The sequence below is a fragment of the Rhodotorula toruloides genome (genome assembly GCF_000320785.1).
Source record: "Rhodotorula toruloides NP11 unplaced genomic scaffold Scaffold11, whole genome shotgun sequence".
Taxonomy (NCBI): domain Eukaryota; kingdom Fungi; phylum Basidiomycota; class Microbotryomycetes; order Sporidiobolales; family Sporidiobolaceae; genus Rhodotorula; species Rhodotorula toruloides.
In genome coordinates this window covers 550,836-574,942 of record NW_015622971.1, presented here as the reverse complement: position 1 = coordinate 574,942, position 24,107 = coordinate 550,836, and the positions used below count along the sequence as shown (strand labels likewise).

General features: G+C 61.7%; 11 protein-coding genes across 11 annotated transcripts; 5 read left to right on the top strand and 6 right to left on the bottom strand.

Moving 5' to 3' along the window:
- On the bottom strand, nucleotides 1–1,055 carry RHTO_01094 (LisH dimerization motif containing protein; the record flags this gene model as incomplete). The annotated part of the gene is made up of 3 exons (XM_016414778.1): nucleotides 1–377; nucleotides 444–667; nucleotides 965–1,055. Coding segments are annotated over 3 exons (692 nt in total), but the record flags the coding sequence as incomplete, so codon positions are not given.
- A 198-nt stretch (nucleotides 1,056–1,253) lies between these two features.
- RHTO_01093 (mitochondrial import inner membrane translocase subunit TIM8) lies at nucleotides 1,254–1,783 on the top strand (the record flags this gene model as incomplete). The annotated part of the gene is made up of 5 exons (XM_016414777.1): nucleotides 1,254–1,313; nucleotides 1,388–1,431; nucleotides 1,496–1,540; nucleotides 1,594–1,649; nucleotides 1,707–1,783. 5 exons carry the CDS (start codon nucleotides 1,254–1,256, stop codon nucleotides 1,781–1,783), a joined length of 282 nt encoding a protein of 93 aa, XP_016273458.1.
- A 716-nt stretch (nucleotides 1,784–2,499) lies between these two features.
- RHTO_01092 (uncharacterized protein) lies at nucleotides 2,500–3,456 on the top strand (the record flags this gene model as incomplete). The annotated part of the gene is made up of 1 exon (XM_016414776.1): nucleotides 2,500–3,456. The coding sequence occupies one exon, from the start codon at nucleotides 2,500–2,502 to the stop codon at nucleotides 3,454–3,456; it is 957 nt and encodes a 318-aa protein (XP_016273457.1).
- A 640-nt stretch (nucleotides 3,457–4,096) lies between these two features.
- On the bottom strand, nucleotides 4,097–6,406 carry RHTO_01091 (uncharacterized protein; the record flags this gene model as incomplete). Its single annotated transcript, XM_016414775.1, has 13 exons — nucleotides 4,097–4,119; nucleotides 4,181–4,302; nucleotides 4,359–4,561; nucleotides 4,619–4,748; nucleotides 4,808–4,880; nucleotides 4,939–5,015; nucleotides 5,081–5,233; nucleotides 5,296–5,368; nucleotides 5,424–5,500; nucleotides 5,564–5,716; nucleotides 5,779–5,958; nucleotides 6,027–6,096; nucleotides 6,187–6,406. The coding sequence occupies 13 exons, from the start codon at nucleotides 6,404–6,406 to the stop codon at nucleotides 4,097–4,099; spliced, it is 1,554 nt and encodes a 517-aa protein (XP_016273456.1).
- A 656-nt stretch (nucleotides 6,407–7,062) lies between these two features.
- On the bottom strand, nucleotides 7,063–8,573 carry RHTO_01090 (oxidoreductase,Oxoglutarate/iron-dependent oxygenase family; the record flags this gene model as incomplete). Its single annotated transcript, XM_016414774.1, has 7 exons — nucleotides 7,063–7,073; nucleotides 7,131–7,377; nucleotides 7,434–7,602; nucleotides 7,724–7,893; nucleotides 7,949–8,013; nucleotides 8,181–8,406; nucleotides 8,466–8,573. The coding sequence occupies 7 exons, from the start codon at nucleotides 8,571–8,573 to the stop codon at nucleotides 7,063–7,065; spliced, it is 996 nt and encodes a 331-aa protein (XP_016273455.1).
- Nucleotides 8,574–9,114: 541 nt separating this feature from the next.
- Nucleotides 9,115–10,004, top strand: RHTO_01089 (nucleoside-diphosphate-sugar epimerase; the record flags this gene model as incomplete). The annotated part of the gene is made up of 3 exons (XM_016414773.1): nucleotides 9,115–9,198; nucleotides 9,255–9,603; nucleotides 9,664–10,004. The coding sequence occupies 3 exons, from the start codon at nucleotides 9,115–9,117 to the stop codon at nucleotides 10,002–10,004; spliced, it is 774 nt and encodes a 257-aa protein (XP_016273454.1).
- Nucleotides 10,005–10,197: 193 nt separating this feature from the next.
- RHTO_01088 (SDA1 domain protein) lies at nucleotides 10,198–13,358 on the top strand (the record flags this gene model as incomplete). The annotated part of the gene is made up of 6 exons (XM_016414772.1): nucleotides 10,198–10,509; nucleotides 10,573–10,802; nucleotides 10,865–12,173; nucleotides 12,236–12,775; nucleotides 12,838–13,059; nucleotides 13,119–13,358. The coding sequence occupies 6 exons, from the start codon at nucleotides 10,198–10,200 to the stop codon at nucleotides 13,356–13,358; spliced, it is 2,853 nt and encodes a 950-aa protein (XP_016273453.1).
- Nucleotides 13,359–13,502: 144 nt separating this feature from the next.
- On the bottom strand, nucleotides 13,503–16,810 carry RHTO_01087 (MFS transporter, sucrose transport protein; the record flags this gene model as incomplete). Its single annotated transcript, XM_016414771.1, has 10 exons — nucleotides 13,503–13,620; nucleotides 13,683–14,015; nucleotides 14,072–15,219; nucleotides 15,277–15,771; nucleotides 15,828–16,022; nucleotides 16,078–16,154; nucleotides 16,213–16,328; nucleotides 16,387–16,433; nucleotides 16,493–16,737; nucleotides 16,801–16,810. 10 exons carry the CDS (start codon nucleotides 16,808–16,810, stop codon nucleotides 13,503–13,505), a joined length of 2,784 nt encoding a protein of 927 aa, XP_016273452.1.
- Nucleotides 16,811–17,269: 459 nt separating this feature from the next.
- RHTO_01086 (splicing factor 3A subunit 2) lies at nucleotides 17,270–18,272 on the top strand (the record flags this gene model as incomplete). The annotated part of the gene is made up of 6 exons (XM_016414770.1): nucleotides 17,270–17,273; nucleotides 17,366–17,373; nucleotides 17,439–17,552; nucleotides 17,612–18,010; nucleotides 18,078–18,135; nucleotides 18,193–18,272. 6 exons carry the CDS (start codon nucleotides 17,270–17,272, stop codon nucleotides 18,270–18,272), a joined length of 663 nt encoding a protein of 220 aa, XP_016273451.1.
- Nucleotides 18,273–18,547: 275 nt separating this feature from the next.
- Nucleotides 18,548–22,707, bottom strand: RHTO_01085 (uncharacterized protein; the record flags this gene model as incomplete). The annotated part of the gene is made up of 16 exons (XM_016414769.1): nucleotides 18,548–18,598; nucleotides 18,656–18,942; nucleotides 18,996–19,107; nucleotides 19,160–19,229; nucleotides 19,304–19,386; nucleotides 19,442–19,735; nucleotides 19,795–19,983; nucleotides 20,038–20,067; nucleotides 20,123–20,213; nucleotides 20,266–20,376; nucleotides 20,440–20,544; nucleotides 20,605–21,094; nucleotides 21,150–21,257; nucleotides 21,311–21,444; nucleotides 21,506–21,630; nucleotides 21,691–22,707. The coding sequence occupies 16 exons, from the start codon at nucleotides 22,705–22,707 to the stop codon at nucleotides 18,548–18,550; spliced, it is 3,297 nt and encodes a 1,098-aa protein (XP_016273450.1).
- Nucleotides 22,708–23,203: 496 nt separating this feature from the next.
- RHTO_01084 (anaphase promoting complex subunit 10) lies at nucleotides 23,204–24,067 on the bottom strand (the record flags this gene model as incomplete). The annotated part of the gene is made up of 6 exons (XM_016414768.1): nucleotides 23,204–23,273; nucleotides 23,343–23,444; nucleotides 23,510–23,700; nucleotides 23,765–23,825; nucleotides 23,889–24,000; nucleotides 24,055–24,067. The coding sequence occupies 6 exons, from the start codon at nucleotides 24,065–24,067 to the stop codon at nucleotides 23,204–23,206; spliced, it is 549 nt and encodes a 182-aa protein (XP_016273449.1).
- Nucleotides 24,068–24,107: the final 40 nt, after the last annotated feature.

The window sequence follows — 24,107 nt, the reverse complement described above, 5'->3', positions numbered from 1 at the left end:
TTGCCCTTCCCTTTCTTGCCCGCTGCCGCACCCTCGGCAGCGGAAGCAGCTCGAGCCTTCTTCGTCGCCGCTTCACCACCATCTGCGTCTTCCTCCGCCGCAGCAGCCTTCTTCTTCTTCGACGCAACCGAGCCACTCGTGGCAGGAGGTGCGCCATCCACCTCTTTCGCCTTTCCCTTCCCCTTGTCCTTCGAAGCTGGCGCTGGCTCGAGGATGGCTGCGGCTGACGTGCCAGAGACGGGTGGTGTAGCCGAAGCCGACTTGGGCGCGGGTGCGGAAGGTGCGGGAGGAGGAGGAACGTATTTCGGGAGAGGCGGGAGTGGAAGCGAGTTAGGGATAGGATAACCGATAATTCGTGGGGGCGGATCTGGCGCGTCCTGCGGTGGCATGATCGACGCATAAGCGAGGTGAACGAGACGGAGAAGGAGGACACGCCGATTTACGCCTCTATACCGCGCTTCCGCCTCGAGGTACAACAACCCCTTCTGCAACAGTCTGACGAGGTGTCCTGGAGGGACGACCTGGTCCATCACCGGGTTTCGACTTGGTTCTGCCGATGAGCGACCGTTCGGTTGAGGCGAGGCGTTCGTGGACGAATGATGGGAGGAGGAAGAGGGACCGGCGAGTGAGGACTCGTGCAGGAGCGAGAACGAGGTGTGGTGGTAGCCTGCATACGCATGCGTGTGTGTCCAGTCAGTCACAGTCCTCGAATTGGGTAATGATTCGTGACAACACTGGCACATGAGCGAGCAAGGCGAGTGAGACCAGGAAGTCCTGCGCGACATGCGTCTCCACCTGAGAGCACGCGCGGCCGCCTGCGTTCCCCAGCGACACTTCGTTGAATCCAACACGCGCGCCCGCAAGCCTTCACCGCGCCTGGGCAGCCGTTACCCTTGTCACAACAAGTGCTCCACCCAAGATCCGACCACCTCGTCGCAGGCTGAACTGGGGAAACGCGACGCACCGCTCTCCTCCAGATACGAGTAGACCAGCCAGTCGAGCTCGTCGGACGTCATCATCGCCTGCGGAAGCGGCTGAGGCGGTCGACGGGCCATGGCGACGCTGGCGGGCGCCGCACGAAGGTCCTGTTGCGCGGCGGGACGAGTTCGCCTCGGCTGAAGCGATGCTCTCGGTACAGTCTAGCTTCGCTTCAAGCGCGCAGCAGTGCGAGCGATGTTTGATACAAAGTCAACATCTGCGAGGACTTCCCTCGACCTTGACCACCTCACGACAGCGAGCAGACGGAGCCAGACATGTCGCAGCAACAACAAACGCAGGCCCAGGGACTCGAGGCGTTCGACGAAAACACCCGCGTACGTCCTCACCCTTCTCCCGCTCCGCTTGCTCGACTTCATCTCGAGAAGTTGCTGACCCGCTTCACACGCAGCGCGAGCTCCAGCATTTCCTCGAGCAGGAGCAGACGAAGGCTCGGTGCGTTCACCGTGCTTCGGAGTGGCTGGAAAGCGTTGCTGATCGACCGTCGTCTCCTCCTCAGGATCCAGACGCAGATTCACGAGTTCACCGACACCTGCTGGGACCTGTCCGTGCATCGGATGGCTGTCCTTGGGCTTCTACTAACCTCTCTTGCTGCAGCTGCATCAAGGGCCAGCCCCAATCACGGTTCAGTCGGGGAGAGCAGGCGTGCTTGGGTGCGTTCGTCTCCCTTGAAGGGTTTGCGTGTGCAGGCTGACAGTTCTCCTTCGCAGCAAACTGCACCGACCGATTCCTCGACGCGTCCCTGTTCATCGTCAAGTCGCTGGAGGAGCGCAAGGGTCAAATGTGAACGCACCTCTGTATCGTACCAAAATCGCAACAGCGCAACGCAATTCTCTCCGCCTCCCACACCCGTCTGCTCACTTGCTCGACAAGCTCTCCGCCTAGTCTCCTTCTCTACGAGGTCGTCGATGGCTGTCTATCCCCGCTAACCTGATCTTTCGAGGTCTCCCGTCGATTGTCCTCTCAGTGTGGCTGGCCAGGCTTCTATCCCAGACTCAGCTTCATATTTACGGTGCGTTTACCGCGTCGACTGGCCCCAGGGCGCTTGAGGGATCGCCTCTTCGAGACGAGCTGACCGTTGCTCGGCTTCGCAGGAACGGTTTCAAGGTCTCGAACCTCGCGCTCGATACTCTCTGCCCTTCCTTCGATGCCGCACGAGCATAGAGAGAACGCCATTCTCCATCAGGACATGTTAAAGTCGGTCGCGTCGGGAAGGCTGCGCTCGATCCGCCATTCCGGGGTCTCCTCGCCCGCACAGGCCCTGCTGGCTCCTCCTCGCCTTCATCACTTCGCCTGTTTTCTCCTGCTCGCTTGCTTTGCTGTCGACTGTGGCGACATTGCTGTAGACGTTGGCGGCTGTTCCACGGCTGTCTGGCCTGATTGGCTCGGCACTCGTCGGTGCAGGCAAGAGAGAGACTGATTCGGGGAGTTGCCGACGAGCAGAGGTGCGTCGGTCGCCCCTCTATCCGACACGGCGAGACTGATGACACACCCGAAGCAGACATGCCCTCTTTCGCGCACGCGCGCTCGACCTCTTCGCCCTCTATCCTCGCACCTATACCTCTTCGACCCCTCTCTCTCGTCCCCGAATCGGCCTCTTCCCGCAAAACGGCGCTGACACCGGATGAGCGATTGACGCTCTTCGAACCGCCTACACGACCTGTTCTTGCTGTGATCCAGCCGCCATCCGGCTCGTGGTCGCAGAATGGCGGACAAGGGAGCATCCTGGCCGGTCCATCGGCGAGAGGGCGCCACGATGTGATCAGGAGCGTGAAGGCGAAGGAACGGGAGCGGGAAAGACGGGGACACCAACGGAGCTCCTCAGATGGTGCTGTTCTTCGGACCCTTACGCCTTTGCCGACATTTGCGCCAGTGTCGCCACCTCCTTCGCCTCCACTACCGCTCCCAGCTCCCTCATCGAAACCGACTACCGCCCCGTCCCTTCCTTCGCCACTCGCACCCTTACCGTCGTCTTTCACGCCAGCCAGAAGAGGACGGTCTCCCTCGATTCGCCGCAGCTCGTCCTCGCCATCACTTCCTGGGTCTTCGGCTTCACCCGCACCTAGACCTTATCCTCTTTCTCGACGATACACCCGCTCCGCCTCGCTCTCGCATCTCTCGTCTCGATCACCCGTCCAAGACCGCTCGATCCCGCAACTTTCGCATTCTTCCCTTCTCGACCCTACCGTACGGTCAGATTCTTCAACAGGGCCCGAACTGTCACGAACACCCTCGCCAACGCCGCAACAGCAGCTCTTCGAGTCGCTCGTCTGCGCAACACTCGAGCGACGTCTTGCGGATCGTCTAGCAAAGGCGTCTGGGCAAGCTGACGGTGGAAAGAAGCTGGCTGAGAAGGCGGGACTGATGGGCTTGCGAGCTGGGCGGGAGATGATCTTATGGGGCGCAATCAGGCGAGTGAGGGAGGCGGAGCAGCGACGGAGCGGTAAGGTAAACCCCTAGACTCGCTGCTTCGGATACTTGCTGAAGACGTGCGCGACTGCTAGCTTCGACGCCGGCCATCCCGCAACTCTCGGAGCACGGCAAACGCCGCAGCCGCACACATGTTCGCTCGTCCTCCTCGCCGACCGTTCCATCTCACCCTTTGACCTCGCCACCAGCTACTCTATCAGAGTCGGCGTCTTCAAGATTGACGGAACCGAAGGCGTGCGCAGTGCACCGCAAACATCACTCCATCACCTCGCTTTCTTCCTTCCCGCCGCGAGATAGCAAGCGTTCGAGCTCTCCAACCAAAAACGACGAGACGCCACTCTCTTTCTTCGTTACCGTCCGCGTCCAGCTACCGGCGTCTCCCGCTCCCGCCGTCACACGCATGACCTCGTCGCGACTTTCTCGGCCAGGTCTCGCAGCGCAGGAGGATCTCGCGGCGGTGATGCACCAGCCCAGCGCGAAGGGGTACAGGCGAAGTATCTTGGGCGTCAAGCTGCCCCGCTTGCCGAAGAAGGCGGCTCGATTCGAGGAGACGGTGCACGCAAAACGGTCGAGTAGTACCCTTTAGCCCGCTGCATACCCTGAAATCGTACAATGCTACAGCGTCTAGAACTGCGCTTCGAAGAGAGTGAAAGCCTTTCTCGCAACCGAATCAAGCCTTGCAGGTGTGCGTCGCTAAAGAATCGGAGACGTTAGCTCACGCTTCTGGTGCACACGAGAACAACGCTGAACGTACCGACATCAGCCGTGGTGCCGTCCGGACAGTCTGCCGCGACGATGCAGTAGCCGAGTGAGGCGTCCTCGCTTGCGTCCGACGAGGCGATGAAGAACAGGCGGGCGCCGTCTTTGCGCGTACCGCTGCGTCGTGACTGAATGAGCGCTTCACTAGGAAAGTGCGGAGGGTTCGAGCGTACCAAGAGAGAGCCTGGTCCTCCCACAATCCGAGGCAAGTCTCGATGCCGTCGTTGCAAGGCTCGAACGTCGCGGTCGTGTCGTCCGGGTAGTAGCCGGGAAAGTCGACATTCGGCAGCTCGCAGTTATGCGTCGGTGTGAGGTAGGTCAGGTCGCCAGCCGAGTTGTAGCCGCATTGCTTCGCGCCTTGAGCGTCGCAATTGAGCTGGAGGACGTCGAGGTCAGCCCGGGGTCTCGACGCCAAGTCGTCAGCGACACGTACTATGCCGGCAGCCGAATCACATGCAACACATGTGTGCGAAGGCACAGAGCCTCCCGTTCCCCAGTCACACTCCGTCAAGCAGGAACCGTCTGGTGTGAGGAAGTAGGGCGCTCCGGCCGCGTCGGAGCCGCTGCGCCACAACGGAGTCAGCGCGACTTCGCGATGTCAACTTGGAGAGATCTGGCGCACCAAGCGAGCGGATTCCCGTCTCCTGCACCCGTGCACTTGGTCACGCCGGTGTCGCAAGGTTTCGTGGTACGAGCTGTGGAGGCGAAGGTCAGCGATGGATCAGCGAATGAGATCGCTTTTGGTCAACGTACTCGTGTCGTCCGGGTAGTAGCCGTCGGGGATGTCAGCGGCGGCAACACAGGTTCCGAGCGAAAGATACAGCGTTTTGCTGGAAGTGAAGGGCGATGAGCATGCATTACTGTCATTGAGACGTCGCTCAACGATGTGACGCACCAGCCAAAAGCAGATCCGACCTTTCCATCGGTGCAGGAGGAAGCATCCGGGTCCGCGCAAGGCGAGCAGGCTTTTGCGACGCTGTCAGCGAAGGTACCGCTCGGGCATTGCGACGAGTCGACGCAGCTGCCCGAGAGGAGGAAGCCAGTAGAGCTGGTTTGCGCAGACGGGAATCGTCAGCGAGCGAATGGAGGGAAAAAGGCGGAGCGACGGACCAGGAGAGGGCGTTGCCGGCGCCAATACCGGTGCAAGTCGCTACGCCCGTATTGCATGCTTTGGCGGTATGCGCTGCGCGCGAGAAGCTGCGTCAGCAACAGTAAAGAGCGCAGTCGAGCGAGCTCACTCGTGTCGTCTCCGTAATAGCAGGCGGGAAGATTTGCGCCCGCAATGCAGGTCCCGTTGAAGAGGTACGTCGTGTTGCTGTCGGAGGCGAGTTATCAGCAGAGCGAGGCGGACGAGCCAGGCCGACTCTCGCACGCGCACCAGGACAAGGCGGTTCCAACGCTGCCATTCGAGCAGGACTTCGCATCGGTATCGGCGCACGGAGAGCAAGTCTTCCCCGTCTTGTCGGCCCATGTACCGGTCGGGCACAGCGCGGCGGTTACACATTGGCCGGCGGAGAGGTAGCCCGATGCGCTGGAAGGAGGTGCGAGAGGTCAGCACGCTGCACGCCCTTCAAGTCAATTGGAAAGGCGTACCAGGCCGTGGCGACTGTTGCACTCGAACACTTAGAGAAGGGTAAAGGACACTTGGCGCAAGTACCGTCCCCGACGGGGTACGATCCACCCGAACAGACAGTCAGACACTTGGTCTTGTCGACGTTTGTGACCTTGCCGGCTCGGCAGATGCAGCCTGTTCGGGTGTTGTTGATCGAGGAGCTGCACGAAGGCGAGCTAGTAAGCGGCGAGATCGAATGCGACTGAAGCGGAAGACGGAGAGTGCTCACCCATTCTGGCAGTCTGGAACGCAGTTCTTGCTTTGTAGCTTGTACGGCGCGCGGCACTTGCAGGTGCCCTCTGCGGTTGCGGCAGTAAGGAGCGAGTGGTGGTCAGCCCTGGAAGAACGGGTCGAGGTGAGCGCGAGAGCGACGAGGAAACCCAACTCACCGAACTGCGGCGTCTGGTTGAGCGGACACTGTTGCTTGCAGTACTTGCTGTACTTGTTGGCGATGTAGGCAGCCATGCAATCGCCCTTCAAGCCCCGGCGGACGAGGTGAAAGCCTTGCGATTCAGATGCGAGGGTGTCGAGGGTGGAGGATGGGTGATTCGTGGAGGCCAGCGCCACAGTCGACAGGCTCGTCAAGGTGAGCAGAGGGGAGAAGCGCATCGCGCCAGATAGTGCCGTCAAATAGGAAGCGGAACTGGTTGGCGTCGGGACGGACGACTGGCTGCAAGCGAGGCGAGGTGGATAGGGTGAAGCAAGAGAGCGAGAAAGCGCAAAACAGCCTCGAGCGGGCTGCTCAGGAAGTCCAGCACGCCTATCGAGCAGCCTCCCCTGCGTCGGAGAACCGGCGAACAATCTATCGCTCGAACCTCGTCGTCGAGGCCTTGCCTGCGACCTTCGATCGCGGTGCCATGCGTCCATTGACGGTGCGAGAGGACGCACGGATGGTCTGGCCAGGGCAGCAGCCCTGCCGGGCGCGATGCCGCGGTGTCGAGATTCTCAGCAGTTGTCGGGGCGAGGGGGACGAGTGAGGACAGTGTGGGAGAGGCTCTCCCACTCGTAGCGCAACCCTGAGTGATTCTTAAAGCGTAGCAATGAGCATCGGCCTGCACGGCGGGCTCGAGGTGGAGTGACGGAGGCCGAAAGGCGAAGGCGAGGAGGGGAAGCTGCTTTCTGCTTGCAGGGTTGCTCCCCTTGAGCTTCGCTTTGTAAATCGATCTCTCGGCGACAAGACGAACTCCGCGATTTGAAGAACAGCATTGCAGAACGGCGACGGCGCGGAGGAAGTCCACAGTCAGGGTTTCGCCGCGACGGGCTGACTATTTCGTATCTGCGCCAGCGACGTCAGCTTCAACAAACTCTCAAGTCGACGCAGAAGTACACGCACACGTCTCGCCCAACCGCTTGACGAGGTACGCCTCCGTCTCGACCTCCGGATACTTCGGCTCCCCCGTCCCAGGCAAGCAGCGAATCATCTCGTGCAAGTTTGGGTTCGAGAAGAAGGCGATGCTGTTTCGCCGTGCGGTCATGGGCTCGGAAGGGTCGCCGTCGGCGGGGAGGACGACGCGGTGGATGGTGGATTTGAGGACGTCGTTCGACCAGCGCATGAGGAGGTCGCCGACGTTTACGACGACCTGCAAAGCAAACACTTTAGCTCAACGCTGCGTACAGTACAAGGAGCAAGACGCACGGTGTCATCTACGGGACGAGCGGGGACAAAGTTGCCCTGCTTGTCCTGTACCTCGAGTCCGCCAACCGAGTCCTGGAAGAGGAGGGTGACGGTGCCGTAGTCCGAGTGCGAGCCTGCGCGGTTCCCGCCTCCTTCGATCTTCGCCTTCTCGATGGACGGGTAGTTGAGCCTGCGGGAGAGGCAAGTCGGGTCAGCAAGTTCGCTTCGTCCCGCCACCTTGCGCGATGCCCTCTGCAAGGGTGAGCGGCCGTCGAAGGGGTGAAGAGCTTGATGAAGGAGATTTTACGCACAGTCGCAGGTTGTGCGCCTTCTGATTGACCTTGTCATCGAAGAACCCCTCTCCCAATCCCATCGCCAACGCCAACGCCCGCATGATCTCGACATGCAGCCTGTGGCAGTCTTCAAAGAACTGGTTCATGAACGGCTTGAAGTCGGGCAAATCGGTTTCGGGCCAGCGGTTCTGCAAGGAAGGGAGGGTCAGGTTGCGAAGGTCTGCAAGGAAAAGGAGAGCGTACCTCGAAGGGCGAGTCGTAGGGCCCATCCTTGTAGTCCTTGCCAATCTCCATCGTCTCTTTGTAGTCTGTGCGGGGGAGCGAGCGTCAGCGGTCTGTCACGGAGACCCATCGCAAGGGTCAGCTGCGAGGTGAACGTCTCCGGTCTCCACAGCTTTGTCCGTTGGGTAACAGCCGGGCTCGATGTCCCCTCGGTCGGTAAACCCGCAAGGTGACGAAAGGACTCTGAACTCACCCGGCGCCTGCGCCCTCAACTTCTCAATCGCCTCCTTCGAACTCTCCTGCGTGACCCTCTCCCTCCCCTCCGCGACATATCCCCTGTTCGACTCGGGACACTCCCACGCCAACTTCTCCTTCACCTCCATCGGGAGGTCGAAGAACTGTTTCGTTTGGGCAAAGGCGGAGGAGACTTGAGAGGGAGGGATGAGCGAGTCGATGTTTCGCAGCATGAGGAAGCCGACCTGCGCCGGTGCACGTCAGCAAGAGCTTTGGAGAACGCACAGTAGAACGGGAAACCCACGTCCGTGCAGGCCTTGAACAGTTCCTCCGCAACCTCTTTCTTCTCCGCCTGCGAACCCGTCAAGAACGGAGCAAAGTCGATGATGGGGACGATACCGGAGACAGCCATCGTTCTGCACGTTCTGTAGGCGTCGTCAGTCGCCAAAAAAGAGCTGGGCAGCGAGGAAAGTGCGCACGGGAAGCGGAGTGGGGAGTCGAGGTGAGCGGAGTGCGGGCGAGGCTGAGTCGGGTGCGTCGGTTCGACAGGGCTCAGATGGAGCAGTAGCAAGTTAGATCAGCACAAATCAGCGAGCAGGAGGCAGAGGAAGAAGCTGAAGCGGCCGTCCGCAAGGAATCGCGGGTCGCCCGGACGATAAGGCTGGGTCTCGCTCCAACACCCGCTGCTGGGCAGGCAGGCAGTTGTGACGCCCAGTAATGGACTGCTCGACGCGCTACCGAAGCATTCCACGCACCGGCATGAGCTGACGCCTCGCATCGGCACCTCCATCTCCTCCTCGTCCCGCTGGTCCGCTACCGATGCCCCCAACTGGCAGGGCCTGGCCGCGAATCTTATGCTTCTCTCGCACTCCTTCTAATACCCTGCCGACTGCGCGCCACCCTCGCGAGCCCGCTTGACAACCTCCTCGAATCCTCATCGCTTGACGCGAGAAATGCGGCTCATCTTGACTGGCGCGACGGGGAATGCTGGAGCAGACGTCCTGAGGGAGGCACTGAAGGACTCGCGTGTCACAGCGGTGCGTACGGCAGAGAGCACGAGTCCAGTCGATGTCACTGACCTCTCGTCCTCCAGGTCACCGTCCTCTCCCGACGCCCGCTCCCACCTCGACTCAACCCCGACCCACCAAACCTCAAAGTCCAAGTGATTCTCCACGAAGACTTCACCTCCTACCCACCCGCTCTGCTCAACCAGCTCGAAGGCCACTCGGCCTGTATCTGGGCTTTGGGCGTCTCGAGCAATGGCCAGACGGAAGAGAACTACAGGAGGATCACGGTCGAGTATCCGCTTGCTGCGGCGAAGGCTTTTGCGGGACTGAAGAAGGAGAGAGAGGGGGAGGGGAAGTTTGTGTTTGCGTACTTGAGCGGCATGGGTGCGGATCAGAGGGAGGGAAAGGCGCGGGCCATGTTTGGCCGGATCAAAGGTGCGCATCGTCGTTCTGAGATCTTCCTTCGAGCCCTTGTACTGACGCAAACGCACGCAGGCGACGCCGAGCGCCAGCTCGCGCAACTCCCCTCGCAAGGCTATCCATCGCTCGCAACCTACTCCTTCCGCCCAGCCGGCATCCTCTCCTCCGATCCGGACTCGAATGCCTCGCTAGCCTACAACCGGCCCTTCCTGCAGTCCGCCTTCCGCACTCTCGGTCGCGTCTTCCCCTCGATCGTGACAGACTCACCGGTGCTTGCGCAGGCGATGATCGAGGCGGCTTTGCGAGGTGGGAGTGGGAGTATCGAGGGATGGGAGGGCAAGGGGAAGGTTGGGAACGAGGGCGTGTTTGAGAATGCGGACATCAAGAGGTTGGCCGAGGAGTCGCCCCCCGAGTAGGGTCGCCTGCTGCGTCGCCTGGGTCATCGTTATCGCTCGCTGGAGCTGTAGACGCTGCTGTTGCACTGTACGACTGCGTTGTTCCTTCACTCGCCTATCGCTTGTCCTTGGGCTGGTTGACAATGTTGATGAGCTTGGAAGGGTTGGCTGACCTCGCTCACTCCCTCTCCCGCCTGCTCGTGCTCGTGCGAGGATGGCTGCTGTTCAGGCTCAACCACGACAGGCTCCCTCAGTCGCAGGCAGCCGCGCCTCGTCGTCCCGCTCGCGCGCCACCGCCGCCTCGTCCTCGACCGGTCTCCGCGAGAAGAGCCAGCGCGGCGCACTCATCACCTCGTCCCTCCCGACGCTCCAGAACCTCGTCAAGCGGTCTCCAGAGAGCTACGCAGAGGAGTTTGCCGTACAGTGGGCCAGGTTCGGCAGCTTGGTCAAGATTGTGCAGCTGGGACTCGGAGCGGGAAAGGCGGACGAGGAACAGCTCAGGGAGGTCACGGGCTTTGTTTGCCAGGTGAGGTGGTCTCACAGAAAGCTGGAGAAGCTACCGAGCTCACTCGCTCGTCCCCTCGAACAGGTCGCGCACCTCTATCCCACCCTGACCGCCTCGCTACCCTCGATTCTCTCCGGTTTGCTCCTCTCGTCCGCTCCAACTGCTTCGACTGCCGCATCGAGCACCGCAGCGACCCTTGCCGGCGCTAGCAATGGCATCAGCGGTGGAGGCGTCCAGCTTGGTCCCGACACGAGGAAGACGATGATGCAGGGACTCGTCCTCCTGCGCCGCAGGGATGTCATTTCGGGCGTCGAGTGAGTCAACCGCATTGGGAGATTGGACGAGACCAGCGCGCTGACGAACGACTGCCCAACAGCCTCCTCAAGACGCTCTTCCCGCTCCTCTCGATCACAACCTCCCCCAACCTCCGCACCTTCATCCTCAAGACCATCATCGGCGACATCAAGAACGCGAACCTCAAGTCTCGCAACAACAAGCTCAACACGATGGTCCAGGGTCTGCTCATGGCCATGATCGAGCGCGGTATCGCAGCGGAGCAAGAACTCGTCGGCACGGGCATCAAGGCGTCTCGCCGTGGTGCGTCGACCGGCAAGGATGGGAAGGTTGTTGGTGGACGAGAGGCGATGTGGGCAGTCAAGATCGCGTCCGAGTTGTGGCGGAAGAATGTCTGGCGCGGGGATAAGATGACGGTCAAGGTTGTCGCGCGCGCGTGCTTCCACCCCGACACGAAGGTCCAGAGCGCAGCGATGCACTTCTTCCTCGTCACGCCCGACTCGGCGAACGACGTCGATTCGGAGAACGACTCGGACGAGGGCCCCGACATCCAGGCTGTCAAGCACCGGCAGGAGATCAACAAGAAGCGCAAGTCGACCGAGCGCAAGGCCAAGCGGGACATTCGCAGCGCCAACGCCAAGCGCAAGGCGAAGGAGGCTGCGGCCAACGATGCCCAGGCCAACTTTTCGGCGCTCCAGCAGCTCGACGATGCGTACTCGTTCGGCGAGAGGCTGTACGAGCAACTCGTCAAGCACGACAAGGCGTACACGCTCGAGCACAAGGTCCTCATCATGCAGCTCTTCGGTCGCGTTTGCGGTACTTTCAAGCTCACCGTTCCGGCGTTCTACTCGTACATCCTCAAGTACCTCACCCACCACCAGCTCGACATTACCAAGATCCTGGTCGCTCTCGCCCAGTCCGTTCACGACCAGATCCCCGCCGGCAGCCATAGTGACGACGATGTCCAGATGGACGGCACGAACGCGCACGAGCAAGACGACCCTCTCTACCCCGTCCTGCGCAAGATCGCGAACGAGTTCGTCCACTCGGGTGTAGCGGCGGAAGTCAACGCCGCAGGTCTTAACGCCATCACCGAGATCTGTCGCCGCCAGCCGCTCGCCATGTCGCCCGACCTCTTGCAGGACCTCGTCGAGTACCGCAAGTCGAAGGACAAGGGCGTCATGGTTGCTGCGCGTGGGCTGCTCGCGTTCTATCGCGAGGTCGACCCGTCGATGCTCAAGCGCCGCGACTGGGGAATCAAGGCGACCAAGGACGCGATCGAGGAGAAGCGCGGAGGAGAAGGTTCGGCGGTCGAGGGCGCGGCGGAGAAGAAGCGCAGGCTCAAGTTTGGCGAGGACCGTGAGACGGTGCACGGCATCGAGGGTCTCGACGTGAGCGGCGCTCATCTGACTTTTGCTTGGCGCGATTCACTGACTATCTCTTCCGCTCGCAGCTCTTCGCGCAGCACTTGGCTGACCAAGCCGAACAAAACGGCGGCGAAGCAGGCGAAGAGGAGGACGACGAAGCAGGCTGGGAAGGCTGGGACGTCGAGGACGACTCGGACGCCGACTCGGACTCGTCAGGCGGCTGGATCGAGGTCTCGTCCGAGGGCGAGGACCTCGAGATCAGTGATTCGGACGACGATGACGAGGACAAGGCGCGGAAGCGGCGACGGGTCGAGGCGCGCGAGGCGAAGAAGCGCAAGCTTGAGGCGGTTGAGGAGGACGAGGAGGATGCCGATGCGCCGGTCGCGAAGGGCAAAAAGGTTGTCGATGTTGCCGGTACCAAGGCCGACGACGAGATTCGCTTTGACGAGGAGAGCGGGTCAGAGGAGGACGAGGAGGACTCGGGCGACGAGAGTGGCAGCGATGAGGAGGAGGAGGAGGCGGGGACGACTCGCGCAGAGCCGCTCGAGGCGCAGTACGAGATGAGCGCGACGCGGGCGAACAAGGAGCTTGCCGGCACTACGTTTGCCGAGATTGCCATGACCAAGGTGTGTCGCCGGTCGTCTACGCAGGTCTTGCATCCTTGAAGCTCACGCCTGTTCGCTCGCAGATCCTCACGCCGGCCGACTTTGTCAAGATCAACGAGCTGCGCATGCAGGCTGCCGAGGACGAGGCGAAACACGGCGGCGGGTCCGCTGCGCGCCGCAAGCTGGCTGCTCTCGCTGCCGCTCGCAAGGCGAACCATGGCGACAACGACAACTTCCTCGACGAGGGCGACATCGTCGGCGTGGTCAAGAAGGCGAAGAACAGCTACGAGGAGCGCTTGGCCAAGGTTCGTCTCGTTCGCTCGCCGTGCTCGGCTTCGAGCTCACCTTGTCTCCCATTCCACAGATCCAGGAGGGCCGCGCCGACCGCGAGAAGTTTGGCTCGCACAAGCACAAGAAGCTCGACTCGAAGCCGCACTCGACGACCAACGCGGAGAAGAAGCGCTCGAAGAACTTCATGATGCTCGCTCACTCGCACCAGGTCGTCTCGAAGAAGCGCCAGTCGCTGCACCAGAAGTCGCGCAAGATGCGCAATCACGTCAAGCACCAGAAGTCGGGCAGGCGGCGCAATGGCGAGCACAAGTAGCGGGGAGCTCGGTCGAGTCTTGGGTTCCTCGCGGCTGTTGTATGTCTCTCGCTGCCGCATCTGCATTCACTCGTTCCGCACGCAACGCACAAGCCTGAGAGAGCACAACAGGAGCCTTGCATTGTCTATACAGAACAATCGTCTTCACACGCCTAACCGGTATCCTCGAGTGGCTGCCCTCGCCCGCTTCTCCGTCCGCACCTTGTCGCGCCACATCTGGAAGCAGATGTACGTTGAGAACGCCGCTGAGATGCCGCCGATCCTGCGGTGGGGCCATGGTCAGCTACTCGCTTGGAATGGCACGACCACTCAGCGAGAACGCACCGGAAGATCAGGCCAAGTGCGTCCCATCCGGCTTGACCTCCTGGCGGCAAGTCTTCGCCCGCCTCCTGTCTCCGCTCGACGAACGCCCTTCCTACGGCGGCGACTGCCCGGACAGCTAGCGACGCAAACTCGTTCGTCCCGATAGCGTCGATGTCGTCGATACTCGCGACGCTCAATGAAATGGTTGAAGCGGTCGTCAGGTTGGTGTTCGGCGGAGCGATAGTCGGATGGTGCGCGGGAAGCACCGAGTGATGCGGCGCAAGGATAGCGAAGATGATGGAGGAGAGGGCCGTGACGAGGAACTGCGGTAGGACGAGGAAGATGTTGTGGCATCTGTCGGAGGCGAGAGTCAGCTGTCTGTTCAGTCAGCCGACGACAGAGCAGCGCACCCGAGGATGACGCCCGTTTGATCTCCGCCTCCAGCAACATTGCCCGCATCCGAGCCGTCCTCAGCTGCTTCGGCCTGCCACTCGTCCTCCTGCCCCTCCTCGCCTTCGACAACGATTCGAGGCGTCCGTGCCCCACCGTTCCGTCCCAGCGCGGGCGACACCGAGATCGACCGCTGACCGCCCACCTCCAGATGTCCTCGACCGCCTGGACCGTCCGCAAAGTCGAAGCTGTCGCGCTCCGCCTCGTCGAGGTCGAACGAGTCGGAGTGCCGGATCTGCAGGATGCGAGACGAGTCGTGTCCGGCTGCCTCGCCGTCGCTGTCCAGGCCAGACTCTCCGCCATACGTCCCCTTCTGCACGCTGCCCCGGCGCGGCAGGTGGATCGTCGACTCCGATCCCTTCCCGCCTCTCCCGTAAGACGAGGCGAGCGCACTCCTTCCGCCATAGGCGTACGGGTCCGCCGAGTAGAACTCCTGCGAGAGCCGTCCTCTGTTGCCGCGTGGAAAGCCGCCACCCTCCTCATCCGCATCGAAGAGGTTGACGCCTACCGAGCCGTGATTTGGGGGAAAGGCGATCGTGCTGCCGCTCTTGGCCGACTCGAAGCTATTCCGCCTCGTGGAGCCGTGCGAATCGTTCAGCCGATCGGACGTAAAGCTCGGTGATGCGGAGAGAGTAGGTGTTCGTGAGCCGGTAGTCGAGGGAGAGCCAAGCTGAGGACCCGAGTTGGTCGATCTGAACGAGTTGTCCGAGGTCGAGCGGCTCATTGTTCCGTCCTCCAGCCGCATCCGCTCCTGGTCGCTCTCTTCGCCAGCAGAGGCGGCATCGAAGTAGAAGGATCGGGCAGTCGTGGGCGTCGTCGGGAACTCGTCGTCGCGGCCGACTTGTTCACCCGATCGAGAGAAGCGGGCAGGTGGAGTAGGCGTAATGTCGAGATCACGAGGAGGATGGGCGCGATTCCGCTTCGGCGAGTGCGGAAGTCCGTGCTTGTCGGTAAGGCCGGTCGATGCGTCGTCTTCATCGTCTGAGCCAGAGGAGAGGCGGAAGTGCGTAGAGGAAGGATTGGGTTGAAGCATGATGGTCGAGTTGTTCGGCGACAGAGTGCTCAGGGGATGAGGCGAGGAGCCGATGCGGAGGATAAGTTCGCCGAGCTGTGTCCAGAGTGCTTGTCAGATAGACAGGACATTTAGGAAGAGCAGAAGACGCACGAGAGCGAAAGGGGCCCAGTTGGTGACAGCCCACGAAAAGCCAGCTGCTGCAATGACAAAGCTCGCTCCGCCTACGCTGCTAACCATCCAGGTTCCGCCAAAGAGGAGGAAGGCGAAGAAGCCGTTCGAGATCGCCCACAGGAGCGGGAGGGAGAGCCAGGTGAAGGGAACAGAAGGCAGGGCGCGCTTGATGACGTCGAGCGGCGAAGACGAGTTCCGACCGCCATACGGCGACCTCGAGCGGTCATTCTGGGAAGTCGAAGCTGAGCTCGACACATTGGCGACGAGAGGTGGCAGAAGGATGGATGTCGTGAGCGAGACGACCGAGTGCCAGAGCATCGCATGCGTGCCGGCTCGAGTTGCGGCAGCGCGCATCTCCTCGCTCGCCGACGCGAGGTCTGTCGCGCCGCTAGAGGCGTGGCTCTTGACGTAGATCTCGGCGACCCACGTTGTCGAAAAGAAGAGGATGGGGAACCAGCCGATCCATCCTGTGAACTGGGCGCCGTGCGTCAGCAGAAGATTGCGTCGAGCTTGTCGTGGCGTGCACGCACCTGGACATTGAATACCTGCCGAATCGGTCTTGGCAGCGTCTTGATTGTCTGCCAGATATCCTCCAGCGCTCGCATCGGTCCGCCGCCGCCCGCCTCGTGCTCGTCATCCCGCGAGATGAGTACTCGCTCTTGCACGCAGGAGCAGGTGATGGCGTGCGTGCCGCAGAGGAAGAACGAGGTGAAGATGGTGAGGACCTGCGGGTGGATCGGGTCAGTTGGGCCCAGGACGGCCTTCGATGGTTCAGCGTACCTTCAACTGTTGGTCACCCAGCAAGCCGCGCGTGAACCAGACGAGGTCGACTCCGCCAATCCAGTAGCCGAAGACAGCTGGCAAAGATGGACAGTCAGTCGAGATGCGCTTGTCCGGGGATGGCCGTCGACGCACCGCCAAAGCCAAACATGCGGCCTGCCCATGCGTTCGCCGCTGATTGTTGTGCTGGCGAGACGACATCGACGAGGAGCGAGCGGTCCATCGCTTGAACGACGTTGACGCTGAAGTCGCTGTGGGCGGAGGAAACGTCAGGGCACGCTTTGTCACGCGCGGCTGCCACAAGCTAACATCACATAGACCGATAGGACGGCACAAGCTATCGCAAGGTGGTTATGCTGCAGAAATGAGGTAGTGAGCGCGCGATAATCGCGAAATTGGATAAGCCGGAGCTCACCAGGCTCGTCCCGTCTCTCGCAAAGATGCCCGCAATCTCCTTCGACCATCCGAGCATCACGACGGACAGGCTGGTCAAGACGCATCCGCCAATGATGAACGGTCGTCGTCTTCCCAGTGAGGACTTGCATCCGTCGGAAAGGACGCCGACGAGAGGCTGGACGATGAGGCCGGATAGCGGACCGGCGAGGAAGACGACGGACATCATGCTCTTCGATACGCCGAGGGAAAGGAGGAATGGCGAGGCTGCAAAGACGTGATGGGTGTAAGTGGGGAAGGAAGCAACCTCATGAGATGCCGGCCACGCACCCTGACTCATCTCGCACGCCCAGACTAGCTGGAGTCCCAGAAGGCAGATTGTGAGAGCCAGGAACCGCACCCATTCAGGCAACAGCGGTCGATGAGAGAGGATGCCAGCTCTCCCAACCCATCGCGACCTGCCGCGGGAGGCAGACTGCGACGCCGCGCCTAGCCCGACCATTACGCGCTGGTAGGCGTATCAGCGGAGTCGACAGGCAGCTCAGCAAGCCAGCGGGCGGCGATAAGGGCGGTGAGAGCGAAGTGGGGAGGCGAGAGAGGCGACGAGGAGGACTCCGGGAGTAACCACATACTCGCTCACCGCCTGGCTTGCTTCTGAGGCACTCAGCTACTTTGTTGACTGTCTCGCTAACCGGCACAACCCGAACGAACCCGCCGAACCCGCTCGACCTGAGGTTGTCTCCCTCATCTCTCCCGACTTCATCAGCTCGACTCGCCGCCGACCGCTGCAACAGCTAGGATGGGTGAGTCTGCCTTGCATCGCCTTCTACAAAGACGGAGGAAGCACGCGCTGACCCTCGCGTGCCGCTGTCGTCCTGCTCTCTCCCCCTCGCAGACTACCAAGTGCGTCCTTCGCCACCATTTTGCACGCGCTCAGAGCGATGCTGACTCGTACCCTGCCTTTCCAGAATCGTGTTGGCTCGAAGTTCGGAGGCGGTGGAGTTGCGCGGGCGGACGAGACGGCCATCGACCGGAGGGAGCGGTTGCGGAAACTCGCCCTTGAGACGATCGACCTGGCAAAGGTGAGTTGCCGCACTGTAAACATCGAAGCGAGACCAGGCTAATCAGACGCATCTTGCAGGACCCCTACATCCTGCGCAACCACCTCGGCGGAATCGAATGTCGACTGTGCTTGACCCTCCACACCAACGAAGGCTCGTACCTTGCGCACACCCAGGGCAAGAAGCATCAGACGAACCTCGCACGACGAGCGGCGCGCGACGCACATGACCCGAACTATGCGGCGCAACTGGCGGCTCAGGCGGCGCAGAAGCCGAAGGTTCAGACGAAGACGTTCATCAAGATCGGCAGCCCCGGTTACCAGGTCACGAAAGTGCGGGATCCGGTTACTGGGCAGCTGGGTCTGCTGTTCCAGGTCCACTACCCCGAGATCAAGGAGGGCATCAAGCCTCGGCATCGTTTCATGTCGGCGTTCGAGCAGAAGCAGGAGGTGCCCGCTCGGAACTGGCAGTACTTGCTGGTGCGTCCACGCCCTTCGTCTCGTTGCTGGGCAGCCAGGTCACTTACTGGCCTCCTTTTCGTCACAGATCGCAGCCGAACCGTACCAGACGATCTCGTTCAAGATCCAGGCGCGGGAAATCGATAGTGCGTTGCTCTCATCCTGCTCTCTACGTGCGCTCACTGACGGTCCTTCACACGCAGGTACCGAGGGAATGAGCTGGGAGCACTGGGACCAGGACACCAAGACCTTCTCCCTGCAGTTCCTGTTTGCGCAGAAGTAGGCGCTGTGACGAGCCTTGGAACGAGTAGCTTCGTTGTTGTATCGACCTCGGGCGGAGGCTGAGCGTCTTGGCGGGGCAGTACTCGCGGCTGCAGCGAGAGAAGCCTCGTCCTCTACGTGCCTTCGTCGCCGACCGCCTCGCGTGCGTCGTGCACCCCACGACTCACTGATAGCCACGGCGCACCCCACGACTCATGAAAGCAAATGCGTATGCGACTGCACAACAAGCCTCTGCGCCTCCTCTCTGTCTACAAGCGAGTCTCCTCCAAGCGCTCTTCACTTCTTCTTCCTGCTCGACGCGCCGTAGGTGGTCTTCGGGACGCGAGACTGCGCCACCTGAGCGTCAATAAGGACTCGACGGAAGGAAGTCGAAAGCAAACGCACCGGCGTCTTCTTCTTGGGCGGAGCAGGCGTGTTGGACGGCTCGATCGGGTCCTCCTCGTCCTCGTCGCCGTCGTTGTGGAAGAACGGTTCAGCGTCCTCCTCCTGCGAATCGTCGTCTGCGACAAGGGTCTCCTCCAGCGATTGCTCCTCCTCGTCCTCGTCTTCCTCCTCGACCGTCGTGCTGAGCGAGCGGCGCATGGTCGTAGCAGTCGCGCGAACGAGCCGCTTGGTCGTCGTCGTAGTTGTCAGGCTGTGCTTCGTCGTCTCGCGTTGGTCGGGAACGACGACTGAAGGCACGAGTCAGCGCTCGTAGCCGGAGTCGGAAGCAGAAGCCACTCACTCTTGACCGACTTGCCGCTTCCCTTCGCACCGAGAGGCGACTGCTTGCTGCCCTTCATCGCCGACACCGTGACTGCACCAGTGTCCGAGTCGACCGCGGCATTGCGACCCGCCTGCGAATGCTCAAGTCAGCCGCTGTCGGCGAGAGGGGAAGGAAAGACGAACTTGAAGCGAGGTGCCGGAGTGCGGCGAGTCGGAGGACGACGCGATATGCTGGTTGAGGACGGTGCGATCTCTGCGAGACCAGGGGAAGACGTGAAGGAGGATCAGCTGACAGACTTTGCTTGGACAGACAGTCGCTCGACGTACTTGGCCTTGGCGAGGTCGTTCTGCGCCTTCTGGAGGCGGCGCTCGAGCGCGCTGTGCTTGTTCTGCAGCCTTTTGAGCTCGTTCTGCGAGGACGAGGGCGTCAGGTCGAAATGAGCGCAGGATCTGATTTGAGCGCACCTGCGTGTCCATCAGTTCCTTGTTGCGCATGTTCATGACACTGTCGATGGCATTCGCAACAGCCTGCTTCTTCTCCTTCTCGAAGATGGCCTCACGGTCCTGGTCTTCCTGCGCGCGCTGAGCCTCCTTTTCGCGGAGCTTGTCCGCCTGCGCCTTGAACTCTTCGGCAGCGGCCGTCTGCTTGCTGATGTCCTGCTCCGCAACAAGAAGGTCGTGCTCGAGGCGAGCGATGATGTCGGCTTGCTGCGTGTGCTCCGTCGCTTGACGAGCAAGCTGGAGTTCGGCGGCTTCGAGCTGCGCAGACAGCTCCACGTCAAGCTTGCGAACGTCCGTCGATGCTTTACAGTGCGCACCTTCTGCTTCGTCGTGTTCAGCTCGAGAGCGAGACGAGACCTGGCTTCGTTGACGGCGGCGACAGCCTTGTCACGCTCGGCGATGGTCTCCTGCAGCTTCTTGACCTCGGCAGTACTGGCCGAAGGGGACGCCGACATCCTCGAGTTCTCGATACTATTGAGCCGGGCTTGCGTCTGCTCGTTGTCGCGCTGCAAAGCGAGTGAGTCAGCAGGAGGCGAGACGGGAAGAGTTCGACGACGAACACGGAGCTTGTCCCTCTCCAGCTCCAGGGCCTGCTAAGAGGTCAGTCAGTACTCGGACCTTGACATTCAGTAGTTGCGGCCGCACCTCGGCGCTGCCTTCGAGCTCTTGCACCTTCGCCTTCAAGGTCTGAAGCTGTTGCTCGCGCGTGGCGACGTCGTCCTTCCAGATACGCTCCCTGCGGTCGATATGTCAGCTTGGCTGCCGTACCGAGCTACGCGAAGACCTACTTGGCCGCGAGCAGCTCCCTCGACTGGGTGTCGATGTCGCGAAGTTGCCTCGAAAGGGACGCGCGCTCGGCTTCGTGCTCGGTCTCAATTGCCTTGAGGCGAGTGGCATGCCTGTCGCGCATGTTGTCAGCGAATTGAGCGGGTTAAAAGAAGCGAGAGAACCGTGACACGCACTGTTCCACCGCGACGCCCTGCTCGACCTTAACCTTGCTCAACTCAGCCGCCATCGAGTCCAGCTCGCGCGTAGCATTGTCGTGCTTGATCTGCAGCGATTTGACACTTTTGAACGACCGAAGCAGCGTCAGGCGATGATTGCGAAGGCGACGAAGGTAGACACACCTCTTCGCCAGCTTCTGCGCTTCCTGCTCCTTCTCCGTGACAAGCGTCTGAAGCTCGTCAATCTGGCGCAAGTGAGCAGCCATCGTGTCGTCCGAAGCCTTCTTGGCGTTGTCGACCTTTTCGCGGAGGCGCGCCTCGGCCGCCTGGACTGCCTCCTCAAGCTCGCGAACCTTGGAATCGAGCATCTCGGCGGCGGCGCGACCGTCCGCAAGCTTTTGCTCATAGCCAGCCTTGACGCCGGCGACCGACGCCTCGTGCTCGAGCTCGCGTTCGCGCGCCGCAAGGAGCGCCTTGTCGAGGTCATCATTGAGGCGCATCTTTTCGGTGCGGAACCTGCTCTGCTGATCGTCGAGTTCGGACGAGAGCGTCGAGTTGCGGTTCTCGAGCTGCTCGATGGCTTGCTGCTGGTCCTTGAGGCGAGATTGGGCTTCTGCGAGATTGCCCTTCGCTTCGCCGAGCTCGCCGCGAAGCTGCGTGATGACGGCTTGGCCTGCGCACGCGAGTCAGGTGTCCGAGCCTGAGTTAGGAGTAGCGGCTGGGCGCACGCTGGTCGTTCTCCTCCTCGAGTTGCTTCAGCAGGTCCATCTGGGCGCGAGTGGCCTCGTCGATGAAGGCCTCGAGCGTGTCGCCGGGCAGCAGTTTGGCAGACGTCGCTGAAGGCGAGTCGAGTCAGCGCAGCGTCGAGACAGGAGCAGCGGGCACGCACACTGCTTGATGTCGTCGAGCTCCTGCCGAAGGCGCTCAGCCGAGATTGACTCGCCGACGTCGACCTTGATCTTCTCAAGCGCAGACTTCATCCCCTCTATCGTCGACCTGAACGCATCGTTGCTCTCGGCAGCGCTGTAGAAAGCGGGAGAGGCGGTAAGTCTCAAGGTTGGGAAGGTCAAGAGCTCGAACGTACCGCTCGAGAGCCGTTTTGACACGCTGGGCGAGCTCGCTCTTGAGTTTGAGCTTGGCTACGTTGAGAGCTTCGACCTCCTTGGCCTTGTCGTCGAGTTGCGAGCGGAGTTGGCGCAAGTCGGCGTCCTGCAACGGCGGAGGCTTGTCAGCAGAGTAGCGTGAGAGATGCTCCGCGACAGTACGCACCCGCGCCTCCTTCTCCTGCTGCCAGGTCAGCAGCTCCTTGACGATGTCACTCATCGGCGCCGGGCCCGAGCCATCGCTCTTCTTCTTCTGCTGAGCCGTCGGAGCAATCCCCATCGAAGCAGACTTGCTACTGCTCGAGCGACCCGTCGTGCCATTCGCTGAAGCGGACGACGTCTTGCGGCCGGCGCTCGTCGAAGTTGCCTTCGGAGCGGCGCCGTCTTGCCCTTTGGCCATACCCGCGTCGCTCGTCTTGACCCGCTTCGACTGCTTGTCGCTCGATTCGATCGACGAGCGCTTGGACGGACGAGAGGACTCGTTGTGGACGGGCGCGAAGGCGCGAGGCTTGCTCGAGGCAGCGAAAGCGTGCTGGGCGGACGCGTGAGGATTCACCGAGGCGGTCTGGGCGGACGACGGCGTGGGTGCGTCGAAGAGCGCTCCTACGTTCGAAGACGGCGGCGGCCCGGCATTGTGCGACGCAGCCTGCTTGTGAGCGCGAGGGCGAGGCGAAAGAGCGAGAGGCGGGCTGCCATGACCAATGCCGAGCCTCATGCGGTCGATGTCCTTCCTCGCCGACTCCTGCACGACATTCTTCAGGCGCTGCGACTTGTTCGCGAGGGCGGGCGAGGTGGCGAGAATGATCTCGTCGCGCTGGTCCTCCTCAAGCTGAGCCTGCGACTCGTCCTCCTCCTCCTCCTCCTCGTCCGCAGCCGGCCTCGCGCCCCTCGCGTCTCCTCCACCTTGTCCATGCTGACCGTTCGCGAGCCCTCCCACCCCGAAGGCGCTGCCGTGCAAGTCGCTCGCACCCGTACCACCCGCACCGCCAGTCCCGCTCCTCGCCGCGCCGCGCACGTTAGGCGCGTACTTGAACTGATCGGCCGGGTCTGCAGCAGGTGGGATGGCCCAGCCGGGGCGCGCGTCTGGAGGTGCAGCGGAAGAGGCGGCGTCCGTGGCTGAGTGCGATCCGGAGGGAGGAGGCGAGCGCGAGTCGAACAGCTCGCGCGAGCCGTCGCGCGCCATACTGGAGCGTGTAGTATACCTGTGCGAGTAGCGCACGAGCGAGAGCGAGCCGATCTGAGAGAGCGAGTGAGATGTCAAAGGGAAAGCGAGGGAAAGGGCAGCGAGCAGCGAAGAAATCCAGCCTCAATCGCTCGCGAGAACGCCCTGAAGGCCGGGCGGAGCTCGCAATGAATTACACGTCTATCTGGATGATGGGACGGCTCCTCGCGCCGACGGGAGGATCTGCCCAGGTCCCTCGAGACACGTCGCAGGATCGAGGCGAAGGAGGACGAACGACGGGTGCAATAACGCTTCACAGGCGCCTGAGACGTCCAGTCGACCTGCCAAAGCCGCCTCATCTGCCGCCGAAGCGAGTCTCGCCACCCTGCGCAACGAGTCTTGCGCCGCACTTCAGCCGAGACGCTGAGACCGCAGAACCTCCTGGTCTCAAGATGATTGTCGAGCTTGTAGATGACTCGTACGCCGTCTACGAGTGACGGCGCTGGCGGTGCCGGCATCAGCGGATCGTCTCGTGCTGGGTGAAGGCGACAGTGCGGAACGGGACGAGGTCGTCGTCGAGCTCGAGTCTGCATGTCACGCCGGCGTGAGCACCATCTTCGACATCGTGAAGATCGCGATCGACGTGCGCGACGCACACTCGAGGAGCAAAGATGCGCACGCCACGGACGTGCGTGTCCTTTCCGTTCATGTGGTTCGAGAGGATGGCGATCTGGACGAGGTGTGCTCGGATTGGTTCTCTGCGCCAAATCGAGACCATCAGCGTTTGCACCGGGAAGAGCACAGCGAAGAGAAGGGGACGCACTCTCCCTCCGCAGGCCCCGTATCGCCCGTCTTCGAGGTCCCGCCGAGCTTGAAGGCCTGCCACCCTCTCGGATTCGCCAACTCGACCCACCGCACCTCGTGCAAATCACCGTGGTGCGTTCCCGCGCGAATCGAGATCTTGTGAGGAGTGTACGAGTCGTCTTGGTTGATGTCGGCAAAGATCCAGACTTGCTGTGTGAATGCGAACCGGGTCAGTGAGGTCGTGGGAGTCAGGACAACGTGTCGGAGGGCGCACCGTGATGGACTGCTTCTTGGGAAACTGGATGTTGATCAAGTGAGGTTGGGCACCTTCGCTCCTGCAACCGGGGACGGCGAGAGTCAGCGCGCGCCTTGAGTTCGGGAGCTGGAGTAGTACGCACTGCCACAGCGTCGCCGGATCCGCGTCCCGGACGTGCTCGACGCCGTACCCTGGCTTCGCAGATGAGACGGCCCAGTGAGCGAGCGAGCCGATGTCGCGCAGTTCGTCGGCGCCTGCACAAGCGAACGAGGTCAGCAAGCGTCTGGACAATTCCGAGCAGAACTCACTGGGCTCTGCCATCCTCCCAGCTCAGGGTGTCGCAGTTGGCGGGAACCAGAAG